The following is a 26,607-nucleotide window of genomic DNA, read 5'->3' as shown; positions in this document are numbered from 1 at the left end:
GTGACTGGACAGGCCGTTTCTGATTACACTTGATATTTTTCATGGCCTGTGTTCTGAAACATGGATTTCACAGTCCTAACTTTAAAACATGGTCTCGAAACAGTAGAAAAACATCACGGGAATCTGACTGTGGAAACTCTGCCAATGATCCAATTTGAGAACTGTTCAGTTTGGCTGAAGACCAGAAAGGCCTGGACACAATGTAGCCTTGTCTTCACTGCCAGTCTGACACCAGTTTCTCTTAAAATGTTATGGGTAGGACGTTAGCATGCCAATAGTTCAGGGACATTACTGGAACATCTATTATTTTCTTGATGTGGCTGTAAACTAGCCTAATTGATGTTCTCTATTGCTCAAGCAGGACAAACTTAGCTGCAAAAAACCAACAACATATTTCAAACCAAAATATTAAAGTTACTACAGTTATTGTTAATGCTAACTAATGTAACCTTCGTTGCAATTAAAAAAAGTTTCTCAGACTTTTTGAAGGAGATTCCAAATGTAAGTTATACAATTTTTGTGATTTTATTATAATAAAATTATAATTATATTATTTTTATATAATTGGAATTGCAGACAGGTGCAATCACATTAACAAAATTTCACTGCATTTAATGCAAGCATATATTAAGCACAATTTGCACAGAAGTCACTTTCAAGTTAAACAGCTTTTCTTTTTTTTTATGCACAGTTGCATGGATTCCTATAGAAATGACTGGGATTTGCCCATGAAAATTTACCAAACAACATAAAATGTGATCACAAAATAATTATTGAGAGTATGGCAGAAGTTTTATACCATGGCAATATTTTATGACAGTGTAACTAAATGTGAAAAAAATGTATGATAAAATAAAATTCACATTTACAACAAAAATAAACTAAAAAGCAATTTGTTGCAGTTTGGTTAACAAAAATTACAAAAGTTTTTTTTAACAATAAGCTGCATTGAGCTGCAAAAACAACAAAGCATGTACACTTATGAAAGTGCACTGACCCCAAACAAAACAATTAGACTGCCCCAACAACAAGACAAGCAAAAACAAAAAAATACACTGTCCCAAAACAAAAAATAAATAAAAAATACACTGACACAAAACAAAACAAACAAAAAAAAAATACACTGACCCAAAACAAAACATACAAACAAAAATACACTGACCCAAAACAAAACAAGCAAAAACAAACAAAAAATACACTGACCCAAAACAAGCAAAAACAAACAAAACAAAAAAATTACAATGACCCAAAACAAAATAATTACTAATCCCAAACAAAAGAAAACAAATTAACACTGACCCAAAATAGCCTACAACAAAACAAACTTAAATCAGAGTAAAGCGGTTGTAGAGACTAGCAAACCATCTTGTTTTGTTTTTACTCAGAAGGGTGAATGTAACTTTATTGTAATTTTAATTTTTTGAGCTTGCTAATTTTAAAAACTTGTTGGTTTAATACAAGAGAACCTCTGTTGGGGGCGATATCAGATAGGAGTGTAGAATATGACACTCTATTAGCTTATTCTTTATATTCTTTATTAGCTTATATGATCTATTAGGCTACTTATGGATGGAGGAAAGCGCTGGAAGACTGCAGCCAACTGCTTTGAAGTGATGGAGCTCAGCAGAGGCGGAGTCTGAACCGCTGCACATTTGATCAAATGTAGAGGCACGACTCGTGTAATTCCTGCATTGCCCTTTCAGCAGCACGATCACTCTTCAAAACTGGACAGCGCGCTGAAACCCGCTACAGTTCGTTACAGGTAAGGGTTACATGCATATAGTCCTTCAAAATTAACCTTTAAAAACCTTTCTTAATTAAAATAGAATTACTTCTTAATTAAATATTATTTAAAATTGACCGTGTGCACAAATTCATCGTATAGAGGCATGCCTATGATGGAAACATAATTTACTGAAATTAAACTTGCTGGCAGCACAAGACTCTTGCGGTGGACAAATGAATTGCATGTTGAAAATGCTGTTTTCACCTGCCACTTGGTCCCTTGTCAAGAACATCTGTATGTTTTTAAATCTTTGCTTTTAAATGACCGTCCAAGTTAATTGGAGGGTTTCCCACAAATTCACTAACTACTAGTTGTTTTTAGAATGAGCTCATGCAGCCTTTGGATCTTTACAATGAGTTTCTGTGCGCATGTGACGGCCAGCAGTGCACTTGCATCAATACTTCAAAATACTCTCTGCTCGCTGCATAGAGAGGGAGGCGGGGGCTAGATGTCACATTTGTACAACTTACAGTGAATATCGCAGGAGTAGGTTGAGGTATAGGCATTAAAGTCTTAGAATAAGGCTTTTGAACATTTCCATGTTCCGAAATTTCCCAGAAGAATATAAGTTGTCACTACTAAACTTGCCACTGAGCAACCCTTTATGCTTTGAAAAAAAAAAAAAAAAAAAAAAAAAATTAGAAGACAAACAAAAATGTAAAAGGTAACATAAAAAAAAATAAAATCATCATAATATAGCCTATTTAAACAATTGTTTTAATTATTTTACTAGTACTACCAATAATAATAATTAAAGTTATTGGTAGGTTGAGATGCTATTTCATTAAAAGAAAAAATATAAATAATAATAATGGTCAAAAATACATTTCTTCAACAAAATAATATTTATAAATAATAATAATAAGCCAAAATAATAACAACGATTATAGAAATATATAATAATTATTTAATAATAATAATAGCAATAATGGCCAAAAACTGTTTTTCGTAATAAATACTTATAAATATTTTCTTACACACACACACACACACACACACACACAATATTTAAAATAACAATAACAAATTTAACCAAAAAGTATTTCTCATAAGAAATGAATTTGCTTATAATTATTATTACTATAGATTTTAGACCAAAATATTTATTTTAAAAACATGTTTTATTATTATTCAAATTATTATACATTTTGATAAAAAATTATTCACTGCAAAAGCATTCATCATCACCCCCCCCCCCCTTAAAAAAAAAAAAGTCTCAGTATTTTATCCCAGAGTGCAGATCTGATGACAGATGAAGCAGAGTGTAGAATGCACCGCAGCAGTGAGTGGTGTGTGAGTTTTGTGCAGCTGAACAGAATCTGGAGGCAATTCAGCGCACAGCGATAACAGGGCCTTGGCACAGGATGTTAGGAGTACTGCCCTGTGCTTCCGGAGTGGGATGGGATCAAGCTTGGGAATGCTCTTAGTGCCCAGACTCAGGGGAGAAATAGGGAAGGAGGGAAGCTGGGTCAGCAGGGGCCCGTCAAGGACCAGGTAGATTCGTTTTTCTCAAAGGAATCATCCAACAACATAAAAAGACTCAATGATATTCGAACTGGTGCTTTGGTTGGCAAGAATTCCAGTTTGAATATTCAAAACTAATATAAAGACATTTAAAAATCACAATCACTCATTCAATTTCTAAATTGGCTTAATCCTGACATCGGTTCTGAGCGAATTGGATCTAAACCAGACTATGTCCTCAAAGTAATCTATAGTTATTTCAGTTGTGCTTGATAGAAGATTTGGATTTAGACCTTTAGCACCATTCGTTTAGTTAAATATATAACAAGACACAATCCCTTAGACAGCTCATTTAATACAAACTTCACTGCTGCCAGATGTTGAAAAGCAGGTTATTTGAAGACCGGGTTTCCATAGTGCTGCCTTGAATTATGCAGCAAACATTTTTTGGGATGGAATTATATATATTGGAGCTGGAGTACCACTTAACCAAAGATGATGGACAATTGGCACATGTAGCATTCCCAAGGCGTGAGGTCACAGTAAGACGAAACTGAACTGTCTTTGGGTAGGTCCATCAAAAATGTACAGAGAAGTTTGCAGCTGTGAGGCCAAAATCCCAAATTCCGTTTTGAGGTTTATTCCTTGAATGTGTTCCATCGCAACATACTGTTTATCATAAGTTATCCAGGTATCTAGCTGTGGAAAATCCTCGGCGCTGAAGCGCACGTGTGCCAAGTCGGGCTTTTTCCTTACATGGTATAAGCCACTAGGCATGAGACCATCTCCTTCCTGATACATGTGGATCTGTCTGGCTATGATCAATGTCTTGCTGCCCTGGAGATTTGGAATGTGTTTAACTGCAGTTAAGGTTCCTTTTCGAGCATCTTGGTGTCCTGTAGTCCACCTCCTTCGCACTTTCGAAACAATTTGTAAACTCTGAGGAAATATTGTATACTTGGAAAATCGAGGACATTGCTAAAAGTGGGATCATTCTTACCTTTTTGGGTTGTTTTGCTAAATAAAGAGATGGAATGAAAATTATTGCTCACCATTCTCGGTCACAGTTGGCCACCTGTCCAATGGTACATTTAAACGTTGAAGCTCCTTTAATATTTCCTTGAATATGGCAAAATGGAAACAATTGTTTGTGGTCATATGTAGGAAGCACAGAACTGATTATAATCCAAACCAATTTTATTTGACTCACACTGTTTGAGGGGGTCTGCTGGAATGCATTAAATAGACAGAAGTCTGCAAATGTTTCCTCTTTGAATGCTGGTGAGAGTTTAAGGAGGCTAAAGCCTGTAGTATTTTTAAAGAATGTATAGTAATGCAGTAATTCAAAGTTCACCATATGTCAAAAGTATGTGCACGACAAAGAGTTTTAATAGGAGATGGTGCTTCTGCTTGCACTGTAAAAATGATTTAAGATGATAGAACATAATTAATGATAAATAAATATATATTATGTGACAACAGATTACACGCAATATAATTAGGCTAAAAGCAATTTACAGTTAAATATCAATCAAATGGTAAAATTCAGCTTTGCATCACAGGAATAAACTATATTTTAAAATATATATGAAAATACAAAAAAGCTATATTAACTTGTAATAATATTTTTACAATATTATTGTTTTCACTGTACTTTTTGATTCAGTAAATGCAGCCTTAAATGCCGTCTGAGCTTAAGAGATTTCTTTTGAAAAAAAAATGAAAAAAGTAAGAAATATGGTCATAGTGTAATTGCAAGACAGGGCGGGACATATCAAGCAGTTCCGCCCCCTTTTTAAATTTATTGTGTTAAGGGGCGGGACACTTTGGATTCTAGAGAGCATTTGATTGGACAGAAAGTTTGATGAGAAGCTGAAGTGCAAGGTGATGTCATGAAAATCGTTGATCCATATTAACGGGAGTTAGAGACTATAAGTTCTGAATTCTTATATCTTGTAAATATGATTATTATTTTTTTCATTGTTTTGGAGCACATAACATATACATACTAAAAACCATAAAACTTCAAATTTGATTTCATGGGGACTTTAAAATTTGAACTTTTTTAACAGTGTGTCCACATCCTATAATTATAAAGATACATGAAACCTATTACATTTGTGACTATTTCTAGTGGCTAAAAGGTTGTAGCCCTTGGTACAGAATTAGACAAAGACATATGATGGGGTTATTCTGAAACAGAAGGTTTTCTGTTCTGTAAGGGGCACAGGTGTAGCTACCCTTAATTCAGGAGGAAATGGGCAGGTCAGCGAAAGAAAGCGAGAATGACTCATTTAGATGATCAAGACTCTACAGTTTAACATTCTGAGGACAGTTTGTTTTCCAGTGCCTGCAGGGCTGCACTAAATAATCCCATTTCCCCAAATTACTATTGAAACTCCCACAGTAGTATACAGTACTTGTTTAGAGATCCAAGTCTTGCTCTCTAAATTGAAGTCCATGTTAGTTTCACAGGGTGAATATCTTTATCCATGTTTGGTTATGCAAGGTCTCAACAGTGAGCAGCAACTCTGTCCTGTTACACGTCATGGCACAAAAAGCCTTCACATATTTATCGGGTCAGAATTTTACGAGCCATTGATTCAGTGCATCTCTGGTTGGGGATCCCCGGTCTGTGCACCTGGAGATTGGTGCGGTGGAAGCAGGGGAGTGAAGGGACTCGAGAGGGCTTGATTCACTGCCAATGTAAAGTAATAAAATAAATAAATATAAATAAGCGTCAACCCAGTTGAAAAAAATCCATAGAATATTATATAATTCTATTTTATTTGATAAAGTGTCAATATGTCTTTATACATGAAAATCTATCGCAACATTTATATGTTTGTGAATATGTGGAATCAAAAAAATAAAAAAAAATTTACAACGTACATTATCCTACTTTACATGGCTACATCCATCAAATTTGGTGTTCTTGGTCAAAAATAACCTTTTTTTTTTTAATGTCCAGTAGATCTCTCATTATGCTATTTTTTTTAAATAAAAAAACATTATTTGTAACATAATTTTGGCAGTGTTCACTCAAAAACTAAGGTGCATAAGTTCAGATCAATGAAGCCTATCAGTTTCAAAAAGAAATATAAAACCTGTTCTTATAGAAAGAAAATAATCCAATATTTAGGAATAATACAGCAATTTATAAGCAATTTTTTGTAGGTTGGTCATTTTTGACCAGCAACAAGTGTAACAAGTGGAATGAGGTCCCTAAAAGTATTTTTTTTTAAATCCTAATTTTTGTTAAAGGGATAGTTCACCCAGAAATGAAAATTCTGTCATTAATTACTCTCCCTCATGTCGTTCCAAACCCACAAGACCTTCGTTCATCTTCTGAACACAAATTAAAATATTTTTGATGAAACTCTCATGAACGTGCGTCGAAGACTGACACGGAAAAGAAGAAATTGTTGAATGAAGTCGTTATTTTTGTTTTCTGAGCACAAAAAGTATTCTCGTAGCTTCATAAAATTAAGGTTGAACCGCTGATGTCACTTGGACTATTTTAATCATGTCCTAACTAACTTTCTTGAACGTGGTAGTTGCCTTGCTGTCTATGCAGGGTCAGAGAGCTCTCAGATTTCATCAAAAAATATCTTTATTTTGTGTTCAGAAGATGAACAATGGTCTTTAGAACGCCATGCATGAGGGTGAGTAATTAATGATAGAATTTAATTTTTTGGGTGAACTAACCCTTTGAGTTGTTATATCTTGTGACTGTGAGCAAATGAATAAAAGAATAACCATAAAATGTTAAACGTGAAATTATTTCATTAGGTTCATCTCCAGAAGGAGACCACAGAGTGATGCAAGAGAGATGAAACTATAGCATAGCACTGTCTTAAGGTCTGAATAAGTGAATAAATCAAATGGAAAGCAGGTACTTTATCAGTGACTAGAAAATCGTTTCAGCATCTTGCACAGCTCTCGTTGGTTTTGGCTTGAACGTAGATCCGCCTTGATGTGTATTCTGGCTCCACACGTTTGTCCTGTCCGCACATAATAAAGCTTTATTGAAAACCCACTAGACAGCTCGTTACGCTATTGTAAATGGCTTCACCCAGTCTTACCTGGGTGGTAGCAAAAGCTCTGAAATGCTGACTTCCTGACACAGAAATTCCATTACGGGCTTAAGATACGCTATATGAATCTTTTTAACAGATTTGGACATGATCTGTCAGTCTGCATTGTAAAAGTTCTAATTGTAGAAGTTCTAATGAGATTCATTTCATTTCAAGCTTTTTTTCCATCTGTTTACTTTAGTGCAAAAGCATTATGTTGGTCATTCTAGTGGAGTCTAGTGCTTTCAAACTCTCTGCGTAAAAAAATGAATACCATGAAGAGGGCAATTTGCCCAGGACCTGGAATCAGTCACAGATGTATAAATTAAAATATGTTCTCCGTCTCCGTCATGTGGAAATGATTTCTGGACTCGATGATAACTTGTGGTAGGAAGACTGGACAGCGAAAGGGAGTCTGGGAAATGTATAACATGCCCACTACCCAAAAGCGCTCTGTAATGAGCAAGAGAAATGGGAACAGAAAAAGAGAATGCCTTTGAATTATTCTGAGAATCTGATCACTTAGTCTGGTTTTATTAACCTCTATTTTAACAGCTATTTTGCATTAAGGAATTTCCTGAATTCTTCAGTGTCTCCATTTGTTCCTGAAGTTGTTGATTTCCTTTATCAAGTCCTCGTGTTTTGTCCTAACATAGGGAAATATATTATAGAAATATATTATTCTGCTAGAGTGCTACAGAGACATGCAATGGGGTTTAAAAGTTTCAGACCATAATGAAAATCTCCAATTTCTTCATTAAAACTGAAAAAAAGCCTAAATAAAGGAGTTTTAGGAATGTAAAACAAAGAAAAGTAGCTTTAATCTTAAAACATTTCAATAATGAATTTAACATAAATAAAATGAAATGTTTTTGCTAAGTACTGAAATTATCAGCAATGTATTTAAAGAAATCTAACATTAAAAAGTTATGTAAACTAAAGAAATACATTTATACAGTATATAATTTTATCTATATCATTTATTATATATCATTTTCTCAAATTGCTATTCTTGTAAAATTCTTGTATTCATTAAGACAAATGACTATATATAAGCCTATATATATATATATATACAGTCATGGCCAAAAATATCGGCACCCTTGGCAAATATGATCAAAGAAGGCTGTGAAAATTAATCTGCATTGAAAATTTAGAGCTGTTAAACTGGCAAATGGAGGTTTCAAAAAGTATTGAACAAAAGGGTGCCGTAAATTGCGGCCAATGTGTATTAGAGAAAAACATTTATTTCATAATGATATTTCCCCCCATTTTAAATTCTTATTATCCAATGAAAGGTTAGAACATATTTACCAAGGGTGCCGATATTTTTTGCCATGACTGTATATATATATATATATATATATATATATATACAAGATTATGGACTTAACTCACGTATAACTTTTTCACCATTTCATTTTTAACTACCATGGTTAGTAAAACAGGACTGATGCTTGTTCACGGGTTCCTATACAAAACAAGTGCAGGCAACTGTGTTAAAAACTGATTTGATAAATGCAGTGAAAAGTGCTCCACTGAAATCTGATCAATTCACTAGTTTTCCACTGGGGTCACAATCCAACACTTTCTCACATCAAACCAAATGCAAATGTAGGAAATTGCATACATATTATCTTATGCGTGGTTGCAATACATTAACCCAGTGGTCAAAGCACATCAACCTTCTGCTGACAAATGTGACAGGTTGTAGGCAGGGGTTAAAAGCCTTATGCGTCTGTCACCCAGAAAGCCCTCACATGAGGTCACCATTACAGGACTTTTTTCAGTTTATGCACATATGGAGACTCTTTAGACTGGTGCTTGTTCCTCTGCCTCTGGAGGAGAGCCAAACCAAACACGCCTGCAGCTCCAGTGGAAGCAGCTGTCCAACAAGTCCGCTCACCTCTGGCCTGCTGGGCGCTTTCTGTCTGGCCCAGCGCTACACACATGTGATATGGAGAGAAGAACACAGAACAGGCTTTGTGAAAGCACCAACCTAATTGTTCCCATATCGATGCAAAGGTATTGTAATATAAAATGGGTGCTGGTGTCTTGCAGAGAGACGAACTATAAAATCCTTAACAGAATTATCCAACCAAGTTCTCTGTCACAGATGCTAAAGTGCTCTCAGAACCCTACTGTATTAAAATTCTAGTCTAGGACTGATGCTTAAAAAATAAAATGAAGCAAGAAGTTATACATTTTAACCAATGTTATAAAATGTGGTTCAATAAAATAATAACAAAATAAATTAATAAATCATTTTTATTTGAAAAATAAATGAACATATTTAAATCTATGTAAACTCTCCAATTCCAATTACTCTCCATCTTATATCGACTTTGAATTGTCCAAAGACACTTTTTGAAGGGAAAGTTCAACCAAAAATAAAAAAATTCTGTCATCATTTACTCACCCTTACATTGTTTCAAACCTGTAGGCCTACACATTTCTTTCTTTCTTCTATCCATTGACTGCCATGGTATGGGAAAATATTACAACTTAGGGCAAGTGTCACGAATCCGGTTCGTGGTCTTTTGTCACACACCCTACTTAAACCATGGACTTCCTTTCACAGATCGCCGAGTATTGTTCTGCGTTTAGCACTCTCCTAGTGTTAGCTGCCTTACCGAGCCATTCTGTGTTTGTTTAGTTCCAGTATTGTCTAGCGTTTATCACTCTCCTACATTACGGACCCTTCCGTGTTTTCTACGTCTAAGTTTAGTTTTTGTTTATAGCCAAGTTTCCTGATTCCTGCCCGTGTATCTTAGATTAACCCTTGTCTCACCGTTCGGACTCTGTTTATACCTCGTTTGGATTTTTAATCAGGTTATCAGACTACCCCTCTTCTCAAACCCTCTGGATATCGTTCGCCGATCAAAGACCCACACTTGTCCTAGGATTACTCCGTGTCTTGCCCTTGACATACTTGTTTGTCGATGTTTTGACCCTGCCTGTGTTTATGACCACGTCTCTGAATAAAAGCCTTGCAAATGGATCCGCACGTCTCACGTCTTGTTCACTGCGTTACAGTAAGTAAATGATTACAACATTTTCATTTTTGGGTGAACTAAAGAAAAGTATTTAACCAAACGACAAAGAAAATAAACTTGCAAATGATTGTTGTTTTTGTTTTGTTTTTTGGCCCTCGAAAATGTAAATTTAAATGATTCCATTTATTATTGCATTTAACCAACATGAATTATAAACATGGCATTTAATACGTCCATTTAAAAGGTTATATATTTTTGTTTGAATTAATTATTAAATTGTAATTTAAAATGTATTTCTTCATTTTATTTAAGTGTCATTATTCCATACAGCACCCAATTCAAGGCAAAAACTAAAAACGTTGTTTGGTTCGTAAATGGTTCATTTGAATTTTTGTCTCAGGAACCATTCTTCACAGTTAATCATAACGATTCAAACCGCTAAGACTAGTATCTAATAAATGTGTACTAGTATCTATTGAATAAGTACTAATACCTAATAAATAACAACTAGTATCTAATGAATGAGTACTAGTATCTAAAAATACGTACTAGTACCTAATGAATAACTACTAGTACATAAAAATTAAGTACTAGTCACTAGTGGAATACTTACTAGTCAAAACTGAATAGTTGATATCTCAATGATGGATCCCCATAGAAGTCAATGGCATTTTTTTTTACATTTGTTACTAGTAACAATATAATAGTTACTAGTCACTATTGAAATAAGTACTAGTGTCTAATGAATAAGTACTAGTATCTAATGAATAAGCACTAGTATCTAATGAATAAGTACTAGTATCTAATGAATAAGCACTAGTATCTAATGAATAAGCACTAGTATCTAATGAATAAGCACTAGTATCTAATGAATAAGCACTAGTATCTAATGAATAAGCACTAGTATCTAATGAATAAGCACTAGTATCTAATGAATAAGCACTAGTATCTAATGAATAAGCACTAGTATCTAATGAATAAGCACTAGTATCTAATGAATAAGCACTAGTATATAATGAATAAGCACTAGTATCTAATGAATAAGCACTAGTATCTAATGAATAAGCACTAGTATCTAATGAATAAGCACTAGTATCTAATGAATAGCTAACTAAGTAAGCATTTAGGTTAATGATTCCCGCTTAAAACACTGGCATTTTCGACAACACTGGTTCAACCAATGGCTTCATAAGATTCCAACCAATGACAGATGAGGTGTGCGTTTGGGGAAACCATCATTTTTTTGTATTAGTGATAAAACACAAAATTATCAAGTTATGATATAGCCTATTTAATTCCAGGAATTAGATGTTTTTTGCCTCTTAATATTGGTGAAAGCACTTGGGTCTTGGTTTGTTGTTCAGGAAACCCTCTTTTATGACATACTTTACCCTTCTAGCACAATTATATTTGTTGGCTTTGTTTACATTATTCATTATTTCAGAAAATGTAAGCAAACATGCACTGGTTAACTGAAATTTGCCACTTCCTTAGCTCTGTTTGGTGTTGGGCATACAAGCAGAAAACACAAATGAATGATTAATCTGAATGATACAGAAGACCAGGAAATGCTATACTTCAAGATGGAGAATTAAAACGATTCATATGAACATAGCTTATATAAATTCTTAAAAACGATACATTATACAAACATTGTATGGCAAGAGCAAAGAGTAAAGGAGGATATTGAAACTTAAAATAATATGTCCATGAATAGAGAAGATCAGTGGTGAAGTTAAATTTGTGGCATAGTTTGCCTTTCCTGGTAGTTGTTCCAGGGAAATGGATCAAGAAACTGGAATGTTGTGGTCCTGGTGAGTTATAAGCCAAACAGCTGACAGGGAGCGTCTTGACTTTGAATTAAAGTGATCAGGACAGTTCAAATCTTTATAAATCCCACCCTGTCTGACTGTCTTTCTCTCTTTCAGCCTGTACCCCAAGAGCTCTGTGTGAATCATGGATGAGGACTTTGATTTTGAGCGCCGCAGAGAGTTACGGAGACAAAAGCGAGAAGAGATGCAGCGGGAGGCAGAGAAGTAAGTCACAAACACATTCATTCAAACACATTATTTACCTCTTTTTTTTTTAAATGTTGAATTTGCTCTCAATTGCTTCCATTATCAAATGGAATTCATCATTTTAGATGATGCAATAAAATTCAGATCACTGTCATCCCGATGATGAGTTTAATACTATTTTAAGCCACCGCAGTGCTGTCTATAATAGTCTGGCCAAGTTGGAGAGGCCTGTGTCTGCGTCATCCAAACAACCGTGCCTCTGCTCGCCTCTCTATTCCTTATAAAGGTTGACATGCTTGTAAATGTCTTCCTACATTTACAGTGCTTTGTTACAGTTGCCGTGTTGGTAGAGTAAATCCAGATAATATCTGATTTTAGACAGACACACATTGGATATATATTTTAATTTCTTTCAGACAAGGAATAGTTGCACTGGTAGATGGGATGTGCATAATTTAGGTTTAGTTTATTTAATGTTCAAACCTTTAAATCTCAGTGCAATAGGGTGTTATTTTAGTATCAATTAAATACTCTAATAATTAAAATTAATATTTTTATATGTTCTGTTTTTCATTTCTTTTATTTTAATAATTGTCTATTTGGGTTTTAGTTATTTTAGTATATGTGACCCTGGACCGCAAAACCAGTCTTAAGTCACTGGGGTATATTTGTAGCAAAAGCCAAAAATACATTGTGTGGGTCAAAATTGTTGATTTTTCTTTTATGCCAAAAATCATTAGAATATTAAGTGAAGATCATGTTCCATGAAGATATTTTGTAAATTTCTTACCGTAAATATACAAACACTTCATTTTTGATTAGTAATATACATTACTAAGAACTTAATTTGGACAACTTTAAAGGCAATTTTCTCAATATTTGGATTTTTTTGCACCCTCAGATTCCATATTTTCAAATAGTTGTATCTCGGCCAATTTGAAAAATTGACACTTAAGACTGTTTTTTTGGTCCAGGGTCACATATTAAGTTAAAATTTAAAATTAAGTTAAAATTTTATTTTATTTCAGTAAATGTTTATTTCAAAGTAATGAAAATATTTTTTAATAGTTTTAATTTTTGTTTCCGTTTTAGTTTTAGACTACTTTAATCACACTGCCGTAAAACCGAGAAAGAAATTAAAAATTATATTTAAGAAAATAAATAAGCATTTTTCTGTAATTATCATTATTTTAATGCAAAATTATTATTATTCTCTGTATTACTGTAATTAAAAAATATGTATAGCCTAATTTAAATCACAAATGATTTTTAAATCATTGTAGTTTGTTGTACTGTCTAAATTATGCTGATATCAATAAAAAATATATTTGTTTTGTTATAGTAAATTTCAAATGAGAATCAACATTAAGAATAATGGATACTTAAAAAAATACAATGCAGAATATCTTTAAAAATATCTTAAAAACAGGTAAAATTTTATGGAAAAAAATATTATTCATATAATATAATTTGTAAAATGTAATAAGTGGACCCAATTGAGCTAACTAAAGGAGAAATGTTTAGTTTCATTATAAAGAAAAGAGAAATAGCATGCCATTGCATTATTGGTCTTTTGTACACATTCAATGTCAGTTATTCTGTGTTTACACTGGGTTTGTTTAAACCAGATTATATTTATTCACGTGTTTCCGTTTTGACGCAATCCTTCTGTGGAAATCCACCTTTATTTCAAGAACTACATCAAGTGCTACCCAGCAGCGAACATTAACATTCTTGTGTAATATGAAAAATATGGACATTTAAAACGGTCATGGTAAAAGGCTTGCAAAACTTTATTCTCTTTATATTACTTCTTGAAATACATAAAAACTGTATATTAGCATAGGTAATATGCAGTGAGGGTTTGGCAGGTCAGGTTTGTTCAGAGTGTTTATAGTTCAGGATGACTTGGCCCACTCATAGACCAAGAGCTGCAGTTTCTCCATCCTTCTATAACTCCCACTGTCCAGCTCTCCATTTAAGGACTGATCCGCAGATGTGTACTACAGGAGACGACAGATGCTTTACTGCTCTTTGTGAGGGAATGAGAACAGATGAATGCACATAATGGTGACTGTCAACACATATGATCATATTTTCACGTAGGCTGGAATGCACATGATCAGTTTTGTATTGTTTGTGTATTTGTGGGAGGTGGTGGTGGTGTTAATGGATGGCATAGTGTACTTGGAAAAGCTACGGATCTTAGCTCTGCATCATTTCAGTTTTTTTGGTTGTTAGATACTCTAACAATAACACTATCACTATCAGGCTCACACTTTCCATGCTTTTCTGTCTTTGCAGTTGCAATATAGAAGATTACAGTGTTTATCCTCAGGGATATTTTTTATGCAATAGTCTTTGTGATGAAAATTCAGAAAAGAAGGATAACACTTTCTATTAATTTATTAAAAATACATAAAATATACTTCATTAAGAAATTAAGTGATACAGCAGTCCTAAATAAAATAAAATTGAATGTTCATTAAAATAATTATATTAACATATTATATATTATTATTAAATTCTTCATAACGTTTGGAATAATCTGTTAATATTAAAAATCTATTTTATAAATTTTAACTGATATATTATATATTAAATATTATATATATTATAAAGATTTGTTTCATTTTCATAGATAATCTTATGTATTTTGACCCAGTGGTCTCAGCTCAACTAAAAGAAAGCAGCCTGACAAAATGAAAAAAAAAAAAAAAATGAAGGGCACTTTTAAGCTTCGGCAACAATCAAAGTAGAAAAGGAAATCAAACCTTTGATAAAAATCATTTTCAATCCAGCGAATCCTCAAGCCATATCCACCATGCCTTACTTAACGTCTATCTGGAGAAATGATGAATTCTGACACTTTCTCCCGTTGTGTGCATGTTAAACTCTGAGTGTGGGGAATATATTTCTCTTCTTCACAATCCTTCACTTCTGCTGCACAATGTCATATTTCAGTCTGGTCTTAGAAACTGCAGTGCATATGTGCTGGAATATCCGAGAGAGAAACTTTATTGAGATTAATGAGTCCCAAGAAAGAAACCTCAAGGCATTTCTACCACATCCATTGGCATTGTAGTGGAGAAAACAAACTTGGAATCATATCTGGAAAATAAATATTCTCTATGAAAATTATTGATGCTAAAGAATCTGAACTCCCCCGAATCCCAGCTGCCTGTCATGGTTTCCAGTTCAAAACAGCAACGGAGAGAACCCGCCTATTTATGTCAAAGGAAGTGAACATGGCATCACCCATAAATCCCTTCTGCTTGATTAAACAGCTCGCCGGATGCATCAGCATATTTTGTAAATGTATTTGCTTATTCAATAGTTTCAGCATATTACCACTTCAGAATGATGCCATCATAATTCTGTCCAATTTAATTTTCAAGTATCAACTATATTGTCAAAGAAATGATGTGGCTTCTCATTCATTTAATTCAGTCTTCAGGGAATCAGTCTTCATTCATCTTTTCAGGGTCCCAAAAAGGATTTCTCAATATTACATCAGTTTTTTGATGGACATAACACTTTACCAATCATTTAGGCTTTAACTGATGCATTTTAGAGGATGCAAGAGAGTGAAGGTCACGTGATAATATTAAGGCCTTTCTAGCAATGTTTTCTTTCATAGTGCATTATAAAATGACTTGTATTTTTGTACTTAAAGGTTTAAAAATACTTTATTGTATAAGTACATGCAATGTCTTGTTGAAAGTAATAAATATTTTCACCATAAATTCTGTTGCTATTTGATTTTTTTTTTTTAAAGAGAACATTGACATATTTTAAATTATAAACAATGTTTATTTTTGATGTTTCAATTTTTGTTTATTTTGTATTTTTATATTCCTTTACTTTTAAAATAGTTTTTGGTTTTTTTACAGTATATTATACATAATCATCTATTCACCTAAAAAATATGTAGTGGATGGTGTCCTGTTATTTTAACAAAATAACCAAGAAGTAGGGGTCTCTTATCACCCTGTAGGAGTTTAGTTAGTTATCATGACAGACTGGCTGTACATTATAACTAAATAGAAAATAAAAATTAATTTAAGCTGAAAAGTATTTCATTACATGAAAAGAAAGAGACCACAGAGTGATATGAAAGACATGAAACTAGCACAGCTGTATTTTTGACTAGCTAATGCTTCCCAGTAGCACTGTAAACCTAAGTAGATTGTAGGACCCATTGGCAGCAGCAGTCTCTACGATCCCCTCAGGTTTACAATGCTTTTGAGAAACGCAGCGCAGCCCTGGTCTTCAATACAATGGGAATCTGGCCTGTCATGTGCTGAATCTCTCTGCAGCAGGTTAAGGAAACTCCACAGACTTTGGAATGTTTTGACTGCTGCTTTTATTCCAAGATTCAGCCATAATGTTTCAGTATCTGTCAGGAGTGTGAGCTTTCTCCTTCCATCTCTCCTTGTATTTCATCTGCCGCACTGGAGGTCTGAAAGCTATTGTATTCATCCAGCAACACTTCTTACAGAAGACAGACTGTATTCTTATAGGAAAATCGGAAAAGTCTTTTTGGATGACCTTTTTCATATGGAACTCCCTGAGAGGAACGGATTGTTTCGGATTTCCGCTGTTGGTATCAGGATGGAGAAACAGAATTGCGGTCCCTGTTATGGGTTTCTCTCTACCATCTACAACATCTGCAAATGATTGGGAAGGGAAGTGAAGAGGAGAAGGGGAAAAAATAAAACCCATCCTCCATCAATTGGCCATTTCAAGAGCTCTCACTGCCTTATAAACACCAACATGCCATGGCAAACTCAAGCCAGGCCAGACTCACTCAAATACAACGGCAAGGCGGAGAATTCGAGAACATCTAAGCCTGACAATGTTGCATTCCTGAGGGAAAACAGTACATTTGGCATCCGAGTTTACAATCTTGCTAATTTACCATGACGCTAGGATGCTAACAAAGCTTTCCCCTCAGATTGCAGTCCAGACCTCTCTCTGTATCCTCCCATGCCTCAAAGATTTCATTACAGTTGAGGTTTTTGGGTCTGACCAGTATCTTAAGCAAGCTGGCAGACCAAGCATAAATAAACACAAGAAACTGTTTATATGGTCTAATTCAGATCTCAAGGTCTAATTCAGTCAACAGAAAAGTATTGGTATTGGAATCATATTGCCATGTTTATACCAAGGTTATACCATTTAAATTATCTTATATATTATAGAAACATTTAGTAGCATGATATGTCCATTTAGTACCATTATTGTACCATGGTACCACTGTAATGTTTTTAGGGCCGTCAAATGATTAATCGCATCCAAAATAAAAAAAACTGTTTACATAATATATGTGTATTATGAAAATCACCTTTAAAGTTATCCAAATAAAGCACTCAGCAATGTATATTACTAATCAAAAATTATGTTTTGATATATTTGGGGTAGGGAATTTACAAAATATCTTCATGGAACATGATCTTTAATTAATATCCTAATGATTTTTGGCATAAAAGAAAAACTGATCATTTTGACCCATACAATTAATTATTGGCTTATTGCTACAAATATACCCCAGCAACCTAAGACTGGTTTTGTGGTCCAGGGTCACATATTAAATTTATTTATATATAATATAAAATATATGGATGCAATTAATCGCGATTAATCGTTTAACAGCACTAAATGTTTTGTAAGAATATCTTTTGTATATTGCAATAAACAACAACTCTCAGCATGACCAATGTTTAATTTAAATAAATAAATAAAATAATTAATATTATAATTGCAATTGCATTCGTAATTGTTTTAAGATTACATTTTGTGAATAAATTTATGCACTTTTTTTAGGATTTTTTTTTTTTTTTTTTTTTTGTAGACTCTGTGTAGATTCATTTTCAAGCTCACATTTGCTCGTATAAACATTATTGACTCTTTGGGGTGATGTAAAGTTTATGAAGTGTGTTTCCCACAGGCTCTTTCAGCACTGAGCCAAGAAGCATTCATATATCTGTCAGTATTGTCTGTCTGCATTCATACTGAAGAATGAGAGTCTTTACTTACATGCCTGTGTCCCACCGCGTCTACAGGATGAACTCCCATGATGATGATGAGGAAGCAGCCCGAGAGCGCCGGAGACGAGCCCGTCAGGAACGCCTGCGCAATGTGGAGAATGAAGAGTCAAATAACACTACAACAGAAACTAACAGGTAGAGCCATCCAAAAACAGTTTTCTCATGCATTTTGCACAAAAAAGCTGTCTTACTAATGATCTTTAAAATGATAAGTATTTGATCTAAAGTTTTATATATAAATGCTTGAAATTAGATTCGTCAACAAATATAAACTGTGCCTACATATGAATTTATTTACAAAACTTTACAAGAATTTGTTTGTAAGGTTTCTTTACCTACAAAAAGGTTCTTTACTAAAATTCTGATTTAAAATACATGTTTTGTTTTTTTTTATGCTGAAATTAAAAGAGATAGTTCTCCTAAAAATGAAAATTTTGTCGTTAATTACTCACCTTCATATCGTTCAAAACCTGGAAGACCTTTGTTCATCTTTGGAACACAAATTAATAAATCCAAGAGCTTTCTGACCCTCCATAAACAGCAACACAACTGATATATTCAAAGCCTAGAAAGGTAGTAAGGACATTGTTAGCTTCATAACATTACAGTTGAACCACTGACATCACAAGGACTATTTTAATGATGTCCTTACTACCTTTCTGGGCCTTGAACGTGTCAGTTGCGTTGCTGTCTATGCAGGGTTAGAAAGCTCTCGAATTTCATCAAAAATATCTTAATTTGTGTTCAGAAAGTGAACGAAGGTCGTACGGGTTTGGAACAACATGAGGGTGAGTAATTAATGACAGAATTTTCATTTTTGGCTGAACATAAATCTCCCTTTAAACTAAAAAAGTGTAAAAACAAACAAAAAACCTAGCCAATACTAAACTTAACCAAAGCCTGAAACAAAATGCCATATCTTTTCAAAACATAAATACTTGACTATACTGATAATATTGTTGTTTTCAGTAAGGAGACGTCCTCCTTGATCACTAGTTCTGCACCAGCTGAGGATGATGATGATGATCAGGCTCTCTTAGAGAGGATCGCCAAAAGAGAAGAGCGGAGACAGAAAAGGATGGAGGAAGCTTTGGAGAGACAGAAGGAACTTGATCCCACCATCACAGATGAAACTGTCTCCACCACCACAGAGGACGATCCAAGTGGTAGAAATGGTGAACAAGAGTCCTCCCAAAATAATGTTTCTTCAACAGAGACCAGTTCTTGGAAGGAAAGCGAAGAGAAAAAAGAGGAAGAAAAGACAGAGGAAAGCAGCGTTGAAGTTGAGGAGGCAATCACAAAAAAGGAGGATCCAGTGCCAGTCACAGCAGCAGAGGAACCCAAAGAATCTCCTGAGAAGACTGGTGAACCAGAAGAGGAAGATAAACAGGGAGAACAGGTCATTTCTTCAACATTTTTTGCTGTCATTCCATCATATGATGAAAGTTTAGTATGTTAGCAACGCATTTCATGTGGTTTCTATAATATTAGTTTGTTCTGACACTTAATTTGTTACAGAAATCCACAGAGGAGAAACCCAAAGAACCAGCTGCACTGAATGAGGTATGAGATTCTAAGGATTTGCTAGGGGTTTTAATGCAAAAGTTACTTTTGAATTGATTTATAGTTGGAAAATGTTTTAAATTATTTGTTATATTTTTAGGAAGAAACTAAGATAGAGATTAAAGAACAAACAAATGCAGATTTAGCCAGTGCAGACTTAGAAAATAAAGAGGTTGAAGATGAATATGAAATATCAAGAAAAGAACCAACAAAAGAGGACCAAGTAGAGGTGGAAGTCATAGTGCAGCCAACTACACCACAAACTGAAGAGGAAAAACTGGTGGAGAAAGAAGAACAGGTAAAGAAACCTGAAGAAAAACCTGTTGTGGTGAAGGTTCAAATTCAAGATGAAGCTCCAGTGAAGAAGAAAGATGAGAAACCTATGAAGGAGCAAGAGAAACCCCGTGTGCCTGTTGAAGAAACACCAAAAAAATCAATTAGGGAAGTTGAGTTGAAGGCCAAAACCCCAAAGAAAGAAGAGGAGAAACCACAGCTGAAGAGGGAGGTTGAAGAAAAACCATCAACACCAAAGAAGGTTGAGGAGAAACCTGTGGCTCCAAAGAAAGAGGTTGAGGAAAAGCCTAAATGGAAGAAAGGAGCTGAAGAAACTAAGGTCAAAGTAGAGGAAAAAATCAGATCAAAGAAGGAGGTATTCACCTCTTAGCCTGAGTGATGCATAGAAATCACAGATGTAATTTATGCACAGCCCACGCTCTTACTGCGCTTTTTGGTTTGACTGGATGGACACAGTTTTTGCGTCAATCTCATGAAACCTGTGATGTGTTGTATTTAATTTATCCCAGTTTATTTTTGTTTTACATTATTTTACTGTAATACACTTAAAATTATTTTATTACTTATTACAGCAATAAGAATGTCACAATGCACCAAAAAAGTTTTCATGAGATTAACCCATGTATGATCACATATCACATACTTTTATCACTTACTTTATACGTGCAGTTCTGAAAACAATATTTGTGTCAAGACTCTGCCTGATGTTGCTGTGTAATTTGCATGAGGTTTGGTCAATTCTCCATGCTATACCCACTGATTTCTATATTAGAAAAATCACTTGCTAACACTAATGATAGAAATAAAGGCCTGTTTTATCTCTTTAGGTTGTAGAGGAAAAACCAAAACCTTCCTTTTTACGTGACAAAGTAAGTTAATGTCCAAATACCATCACAGTTCTACCAAAACATTTATGGCTGATGGAATGACAGCACAACCTGAGAGTAAAATAATATTCACTGTTTCTCCATTCAAAGCTGAAAGTGTCAACAAAGCCCCAAGATGTAGCTGACAGCACCACCAAAGCCAAGAAACCAGAGAAGACACTAAGGCAAAGACTCATTTCTCATTTCATAATTTACTCTATTTGCATTCCCAGTTTTTTTTTGAGAGCCAAAATGAATATAAAGACATTTTTTCTTCACGCTTTAATCCCACCAGCTTGCGTTCTCCTGACACAGAAAAGCAAGATCCCATCGCCAAGCTGGAGGCAGAACGCAAGCTGCAGGAGCTGAAGCGCAGGCGGAACGAGACAGACAGTGAGGTCTTGGAGAAGATGAAGCAGAAGCAGCAAACTGCCGAGGCTGAGCTCGAGGAGCTGAAGAAGAAGAGGGAGGAAAGGAGGAAGATTCTGGAGGAGGAAGAAAAGCAGAAGAAACAGCAGTTGGCAGAAAAGAAAGCCAAAGAGGAGGTAGAAAAATAAATTTGGGCAAATGCTATGCTTACTAAGTATGTACTGTGCTGGTAAAATATGTACTTTTAAGTATATAGACATGCAGTATGCCAGTATTTAGTCAACTTGATGTGACTTTCTTGACATATCTATAGCCTAAAACACACACAAATTCTTGATTTAAAAACTCTAAAAATTATTTGGGACACATTCTGGCATAGTATCCTATACAAATAATAAGCAAATTGGAATGTATCATCGTGCCAGAATTAAAATCTATGCAGACTAAAGGGATATTCACGCAACATGTTTTAATGTAAAAAAAAAATAAAAAATGTGAGATGCGGGCAATGTCTTGAGATGCATTTTCTAAAAGTTTTAAAAGTTTTATAAAACTTCAATTTAAAAGAAGCCATATTTTGAGTTATGTGCAAAACGAGAGGAATGCAAGCGCAATGGACAAAGGTTCAACACAAGTTTACGAAGAAAAGCAATTGAAACTTAACGCAGTGGAATGTAAAACACAGCTAACTCAAATTTACATTGAAAAACAATATAAAAGTAGTGCAGTCTAAAAGTTTTCTAAAACGTATTTTAATTTAAGACCCATATTTTTAGTTGTATGCAAAACGAGTGCAATGCAAGCATTGATCAAATATGTCCGTCTAACGCGAGTTTACGTAAAAAAGCAATTGAAAAGTAGTGAAATGCAAAAACACATCTAAACTCACATTTATGCATTTTTGGAGTGCCATGCTGTGTGCAAAATGAGAGCATTGCATGTGCAAAGGTCGAAGACATCTGTCTAATGAAGAAAAAAACTATGAAAAAGTAGTGCAGTGGAAAACCAAACATATTTTTTTGTAAACGGCACCACATTTACTTTATTTGTGAGACGTATGCTGCCCTTGTTTTCTCATAAATAAAATGAACAGGAAGAGAGAAGGAAGATGAAGGAAGAGATTGAGCGAAGGAGAGCAGAGGCAGCCGAGAAAAAAAAACAAAAGGAGGAATTGAAAGAAGGGAGCAAAGCACCATTCATTGCTCCGAAGGGTGCCTCTGCAAAGGTTAATGGCTCTATGATCTATTCTGACACTGTATTACCATGTTTTTTTTAACATAGTACTATAATAATGTGCTTTATGTGATACTGTTCTGTGACAGATTGGAGAGAAAGCAGAATTTCTGAACAAATCTGCTCTAAAAAGGTAAGAAGTGTGTTTAATCAACAGTCAAACAAATACTGGAGTCTGGCATATACTGAGTTGATACTGTTGTTTATTTACACCAGTCCGGTGAAGACGTCACACACTCCATTAGTTTGCAAGATTGGAAACAGACTAGAGCAATACACTTCTGCTGTTCAGGTGAGGAACTGTAAAAACTAGAGCAGCCAGCTGTCATTTATGACTCAGTTTGAGACTCTATCTGTTGCTCAGCAGACCAAAGAAGTGACCAAATCACCCAAATCTCCCGTGGACGTACCTGTGGCTGAAGGTCTGCGGAGCATCAAGAGTATGTGGGAGAAGGGGAATGTGGTCAATCCCACCCCGAGTCCTGCAAGCCCCCCACCGGTCACCAAGGTACAAGAGAAGAGACGAATGAAGAGTTTTAGTACATGATTACTGAAATAAGCAGATGATGCAGTATTAATGTGACAAACAAAAGTATGAATTCCTGCTAACTGTCCTCTCAGGAAACAGCTGGCCTGAACATTGGTGTGGTTGGTCGCATTAACAGCTGGAAAACCAAGACTCCAGAGCCCAAACCTGCTGAACCCAAACCAGCTCCTGAACCAGAAAAACCACCTGCCAAAACAGTCAGTCCGTCACTTTGTCTACATCTGTTTGTCTGACTATCTATCTATCTGTCTGTCTGTCTGTCTGTCTGTCTGTCTGTCTGTCTGTCTATCTATCTATCTATCTATCTATCTGCCAGTGTTATTGTAGTATTAATTATATGATATTATAGTATTTATTAAAATTCTGAATTTTTTTTTTTCATTTTAAATTTAAAGTTTTAGAAATTTAATTTTATTATTATTTGTTTTAAATATCTCTATATAGTTTTATTTCAATTTTATACCAATTTTAGTTTTTAGTCGTTTTAATGCTTAAGTTTAAACTTATTTCAGTTACTTGCCAAGGCTTCATTTTCTAATATAATTTTGTCCATATATCTAGGCCTTCAGTGAAATGCAGTAAATAGGAAATGCTCTTCACATGGAGAGGAGCTTAATGGTTGTTTAACGCCACCTGTTGTCGAAAAAAAAAAAAAAAAAAAAAAAAAACTGGTAGATACCAGAGAACTGAAATCTAGAGATCTTGTGAACTGAAAATTAATGGATTTAAAATGGAGTAGTGTTCTTGTCAGTCCAAGAAACCTTCTATGCTTTGACATAAAACAAAAAAAGAATGTTTATGTAGAAATCAGTGAAAGGTCAAGTGTTGAAACTTGCTCTGCATTGATGTGGCACAGCTTCAACCTTCTCTCCTGAGTTATATTTCACTCATGGCTCTATGTTTATTTTAAGCTTCTTTTACCAGCCTTCAAGATCAGAGTCACTCATATTGTAACACACGTACATTAAGAAGTGAACTGGAGACTCCAGTAACTATATAAGAATCAGACATTGATTATGGTGGACGTGTTCACACACAGTCTATGACCATCAGACAACCCTCTCTGTGAAGATTTGACCTATTTTGATGTGGTTAGAGTACACAATTTGCAATGACTACGGTAATAAGAAAAAACTGACTGTGTCTGAGAGGGGATTTCTTTAAAAGTTATTTATGAGAGTTGAGATAAATCAGATTTACTTTTCATTTGAACTTGTATCCGTTTTAATGTGTTTTATGCTCACAGACTAGGGAGAATTAGGGAGAATGGTCTTTATGTATCTACATTCTCTATAATAGAATTCAAACCGTTCACATGAACAGTGAAGTGTGGTTTCACACAAGTAGAAGTAAATTTAGCTGAACACTTTTAAATTCTGCATGGTACAAGGTGGCCCTCCAGCGATTCTTCAGTGTATTGCATTTGTGGGTTAGATTTAAAAAGTATATAGAAATAAAAATAACAAATAAAAACATATATAAAAAACTACCTTAGGACTAATAATCAGCAAATTAGGAGCTTGCGGCAAAAGTTAATATTGAGAACTGATCACAAAAAAATAATAATAACAATAACACTATGGTATTCTTTGGAGTACCTTGGAATACCATGGTACATGCTTAAAGTATTCATTCTGTACAAAGCTATTGCCATCTGAAACAGTCTCAGTACTTTATTGAAAGGATCCTATATCTTTCCATTACTGATTTTATCGCCATCTCTTCCCACTCCTCTAGCTGTGGCCTTTTCTTTTCCTTTTCCCTTTCCTGTCATGCTACTGTCTGCTGTTTTTCCTCTGCTTCTGTTCAATCCCCCTCTAGAAAGGTACACTTAACGTAAAACATTCATACAAAATCCATTAACCTACTGTATGCAAATCTAAACGGGGTGGTGTAATTTTGTGTTTTGAAAGGAGCAAAAGCCAGCTGAGGTCACTAAACCACGTGGCCCATGGGAAACAAAGGGCTCCACATCTGCCAAGGTAAGGTGGAAACATTATATGATGTTTAAGTCCATTAAAGTCAGTTATTTCATTGATTGTTTACTTTTGACCGACCCAGAAAAGACTGACAGATCTTGAGGTGTTACAGGAAAAGCTTAAGTGGTGTTTGATACAGTACCTGTTGACTTTATGGTTTGTTATTCTCTTTACTCAAATTATTGGCTCACCTACCCACTTTACAATTAGCTAGCATGTCTTTAGTTAGTCGAATATACATAACAGTTTGGTCCCAGTCCTTATGAATTCAAGAAATGGCCCTGTTTCCAAAAAGACCTTTCACCTGGAAGGGTCTATCATCTCAGTGGTTAATTTTATACTGTATATGACTGGATGGCAATGGTTTGATGCATCCCATCATCCCCTTCTCATATATTGTTACCAGAATGTTTCTCATTATAACTTTGTCCCCAATATTATTAACAGTTGTACCTTTAATAGTACCAAAATACCAACACAATCTCTTGGCACTATTTTACATTTTGACGAATTGGTAGCTAATTCATATGATGATATTCATGCATTTTTGTACCATCTGCTCACACCCTAGTGATGGTTATGTTTAGGCGTGGACTTTCATGAATACTTTTTCCAAAAATCATACTTTTCATACAGTTCACATTGTACGAATTCATATAAAATTGCCATTTCGAAAAATATTCACATCAGATTGGGTTGAAGGTGCAGCACTTTTTCAAATCACATTCTTATTGGGTTGCTTTTTGTTTCAGGTGTTCGCGGCCAAGAGTAAATTCGTCACAAATGGTGAGTGACCTTTGTGACTTTTTGCTTTTTTTTTTCTGTGGAACACAAAAGATATTTTGCAGAATGTTTCAAAAGCTTTGTCCATACAATGAAACTCAAATGGGGTCCGAAAAATAACATGTGCCCTCATTTTCATTCGTTGGACAAAAAAGACATTTTTCAAAGTATCTTCACACCAATGAGTAGCTTTGCTCCCTAAAAAGGGTGGAGCAGTGGGAGGTGTTTAAACTGACATTGTGACGACAGCAAATGTATGAAGTCATGACCCTAACTGGCCAGCAAGATGGTAAATCTCTCATTCGCATATCATGCCACGCTATATTTAAAGCCCGGATCCTGTTCTCTTGTATTGGACCGCCGGCGTGTCAGACATAATTCCAACGTGTTTGTTTCACCCAGCGCCTCCCATGTAGCATTGTGTCGTGATGCGTCGCATTCCCTGCCGCAGCTGTTCTCTTGTACCACTGCATGGGCATGAATCACTGGATTAGCATGATGTCACACAGCAAAGCAGTTTAATATTCAGATTTACAGAAAGGATAAAAGTATCACATTATGTCACATTAACCTCCTTAACACC

The 26,607-nt window shown here is 34.8% G+C and overlaps 1 protein-coding gene across 1 annotated transcript; it reads left to right on the top strand.

Annotated features, from left to right (window-relative positions):
* Positions 1-1,648: 1,648 nt before the first annotated feature.
* On the top strand, positions 1,649-26,035 carry LOC306868350 (uncharacterized protein; the record flags this gene model as incomplete). The annotated part of the gene is made up of 15 exons (XM_079414455.1): positions 1,649-1,762; positions 12,251-12,358; positions 18,406-18,525; positions 19,360-19,789; positions 19,909-19,953; positions 20,054-20,602; positions 21,225-21,298; positions 21,409-21,658; positions 22,576-22,707; positions 22,805-22,848; positions 22,932-23,007; positions 23,083-23,223; positions 23,337-23,459; positions 25,176-25,244; positions 25,994-26,035. The coding sequence occupies exons 2-15, from the start codon at positions 12,279-12,281 to the stop codon at positions 26,033-26,035; spliced, it is 2,175 nt and encodes a 724-aa protein (XP_079270581.1). The 5' UTR covers positions 1,649-1,762; positions 12,251-12,278.
* Positions 26,036-26,607: the final 572 nt, after the last annotated feature.

This window comes from Barbus barbus (genome assembly GCF_936440315.1).
Source record: "Barbus barbus genome assembly, chromosome: 50".
In the NCBI taxonomy this organism is placed as follows: domain Eukaryota; kingdom Metazoa; phylum Chordata; class Actinopteri; order Cypriniformes; family Cyprinidae; genus Barbus; species Barbus barbus.
The sequence above is the reverse complement of the archived record's forward strand: the minus strand, read 5'-3'. Positions and strand labels throughout refer to the sequence as shown.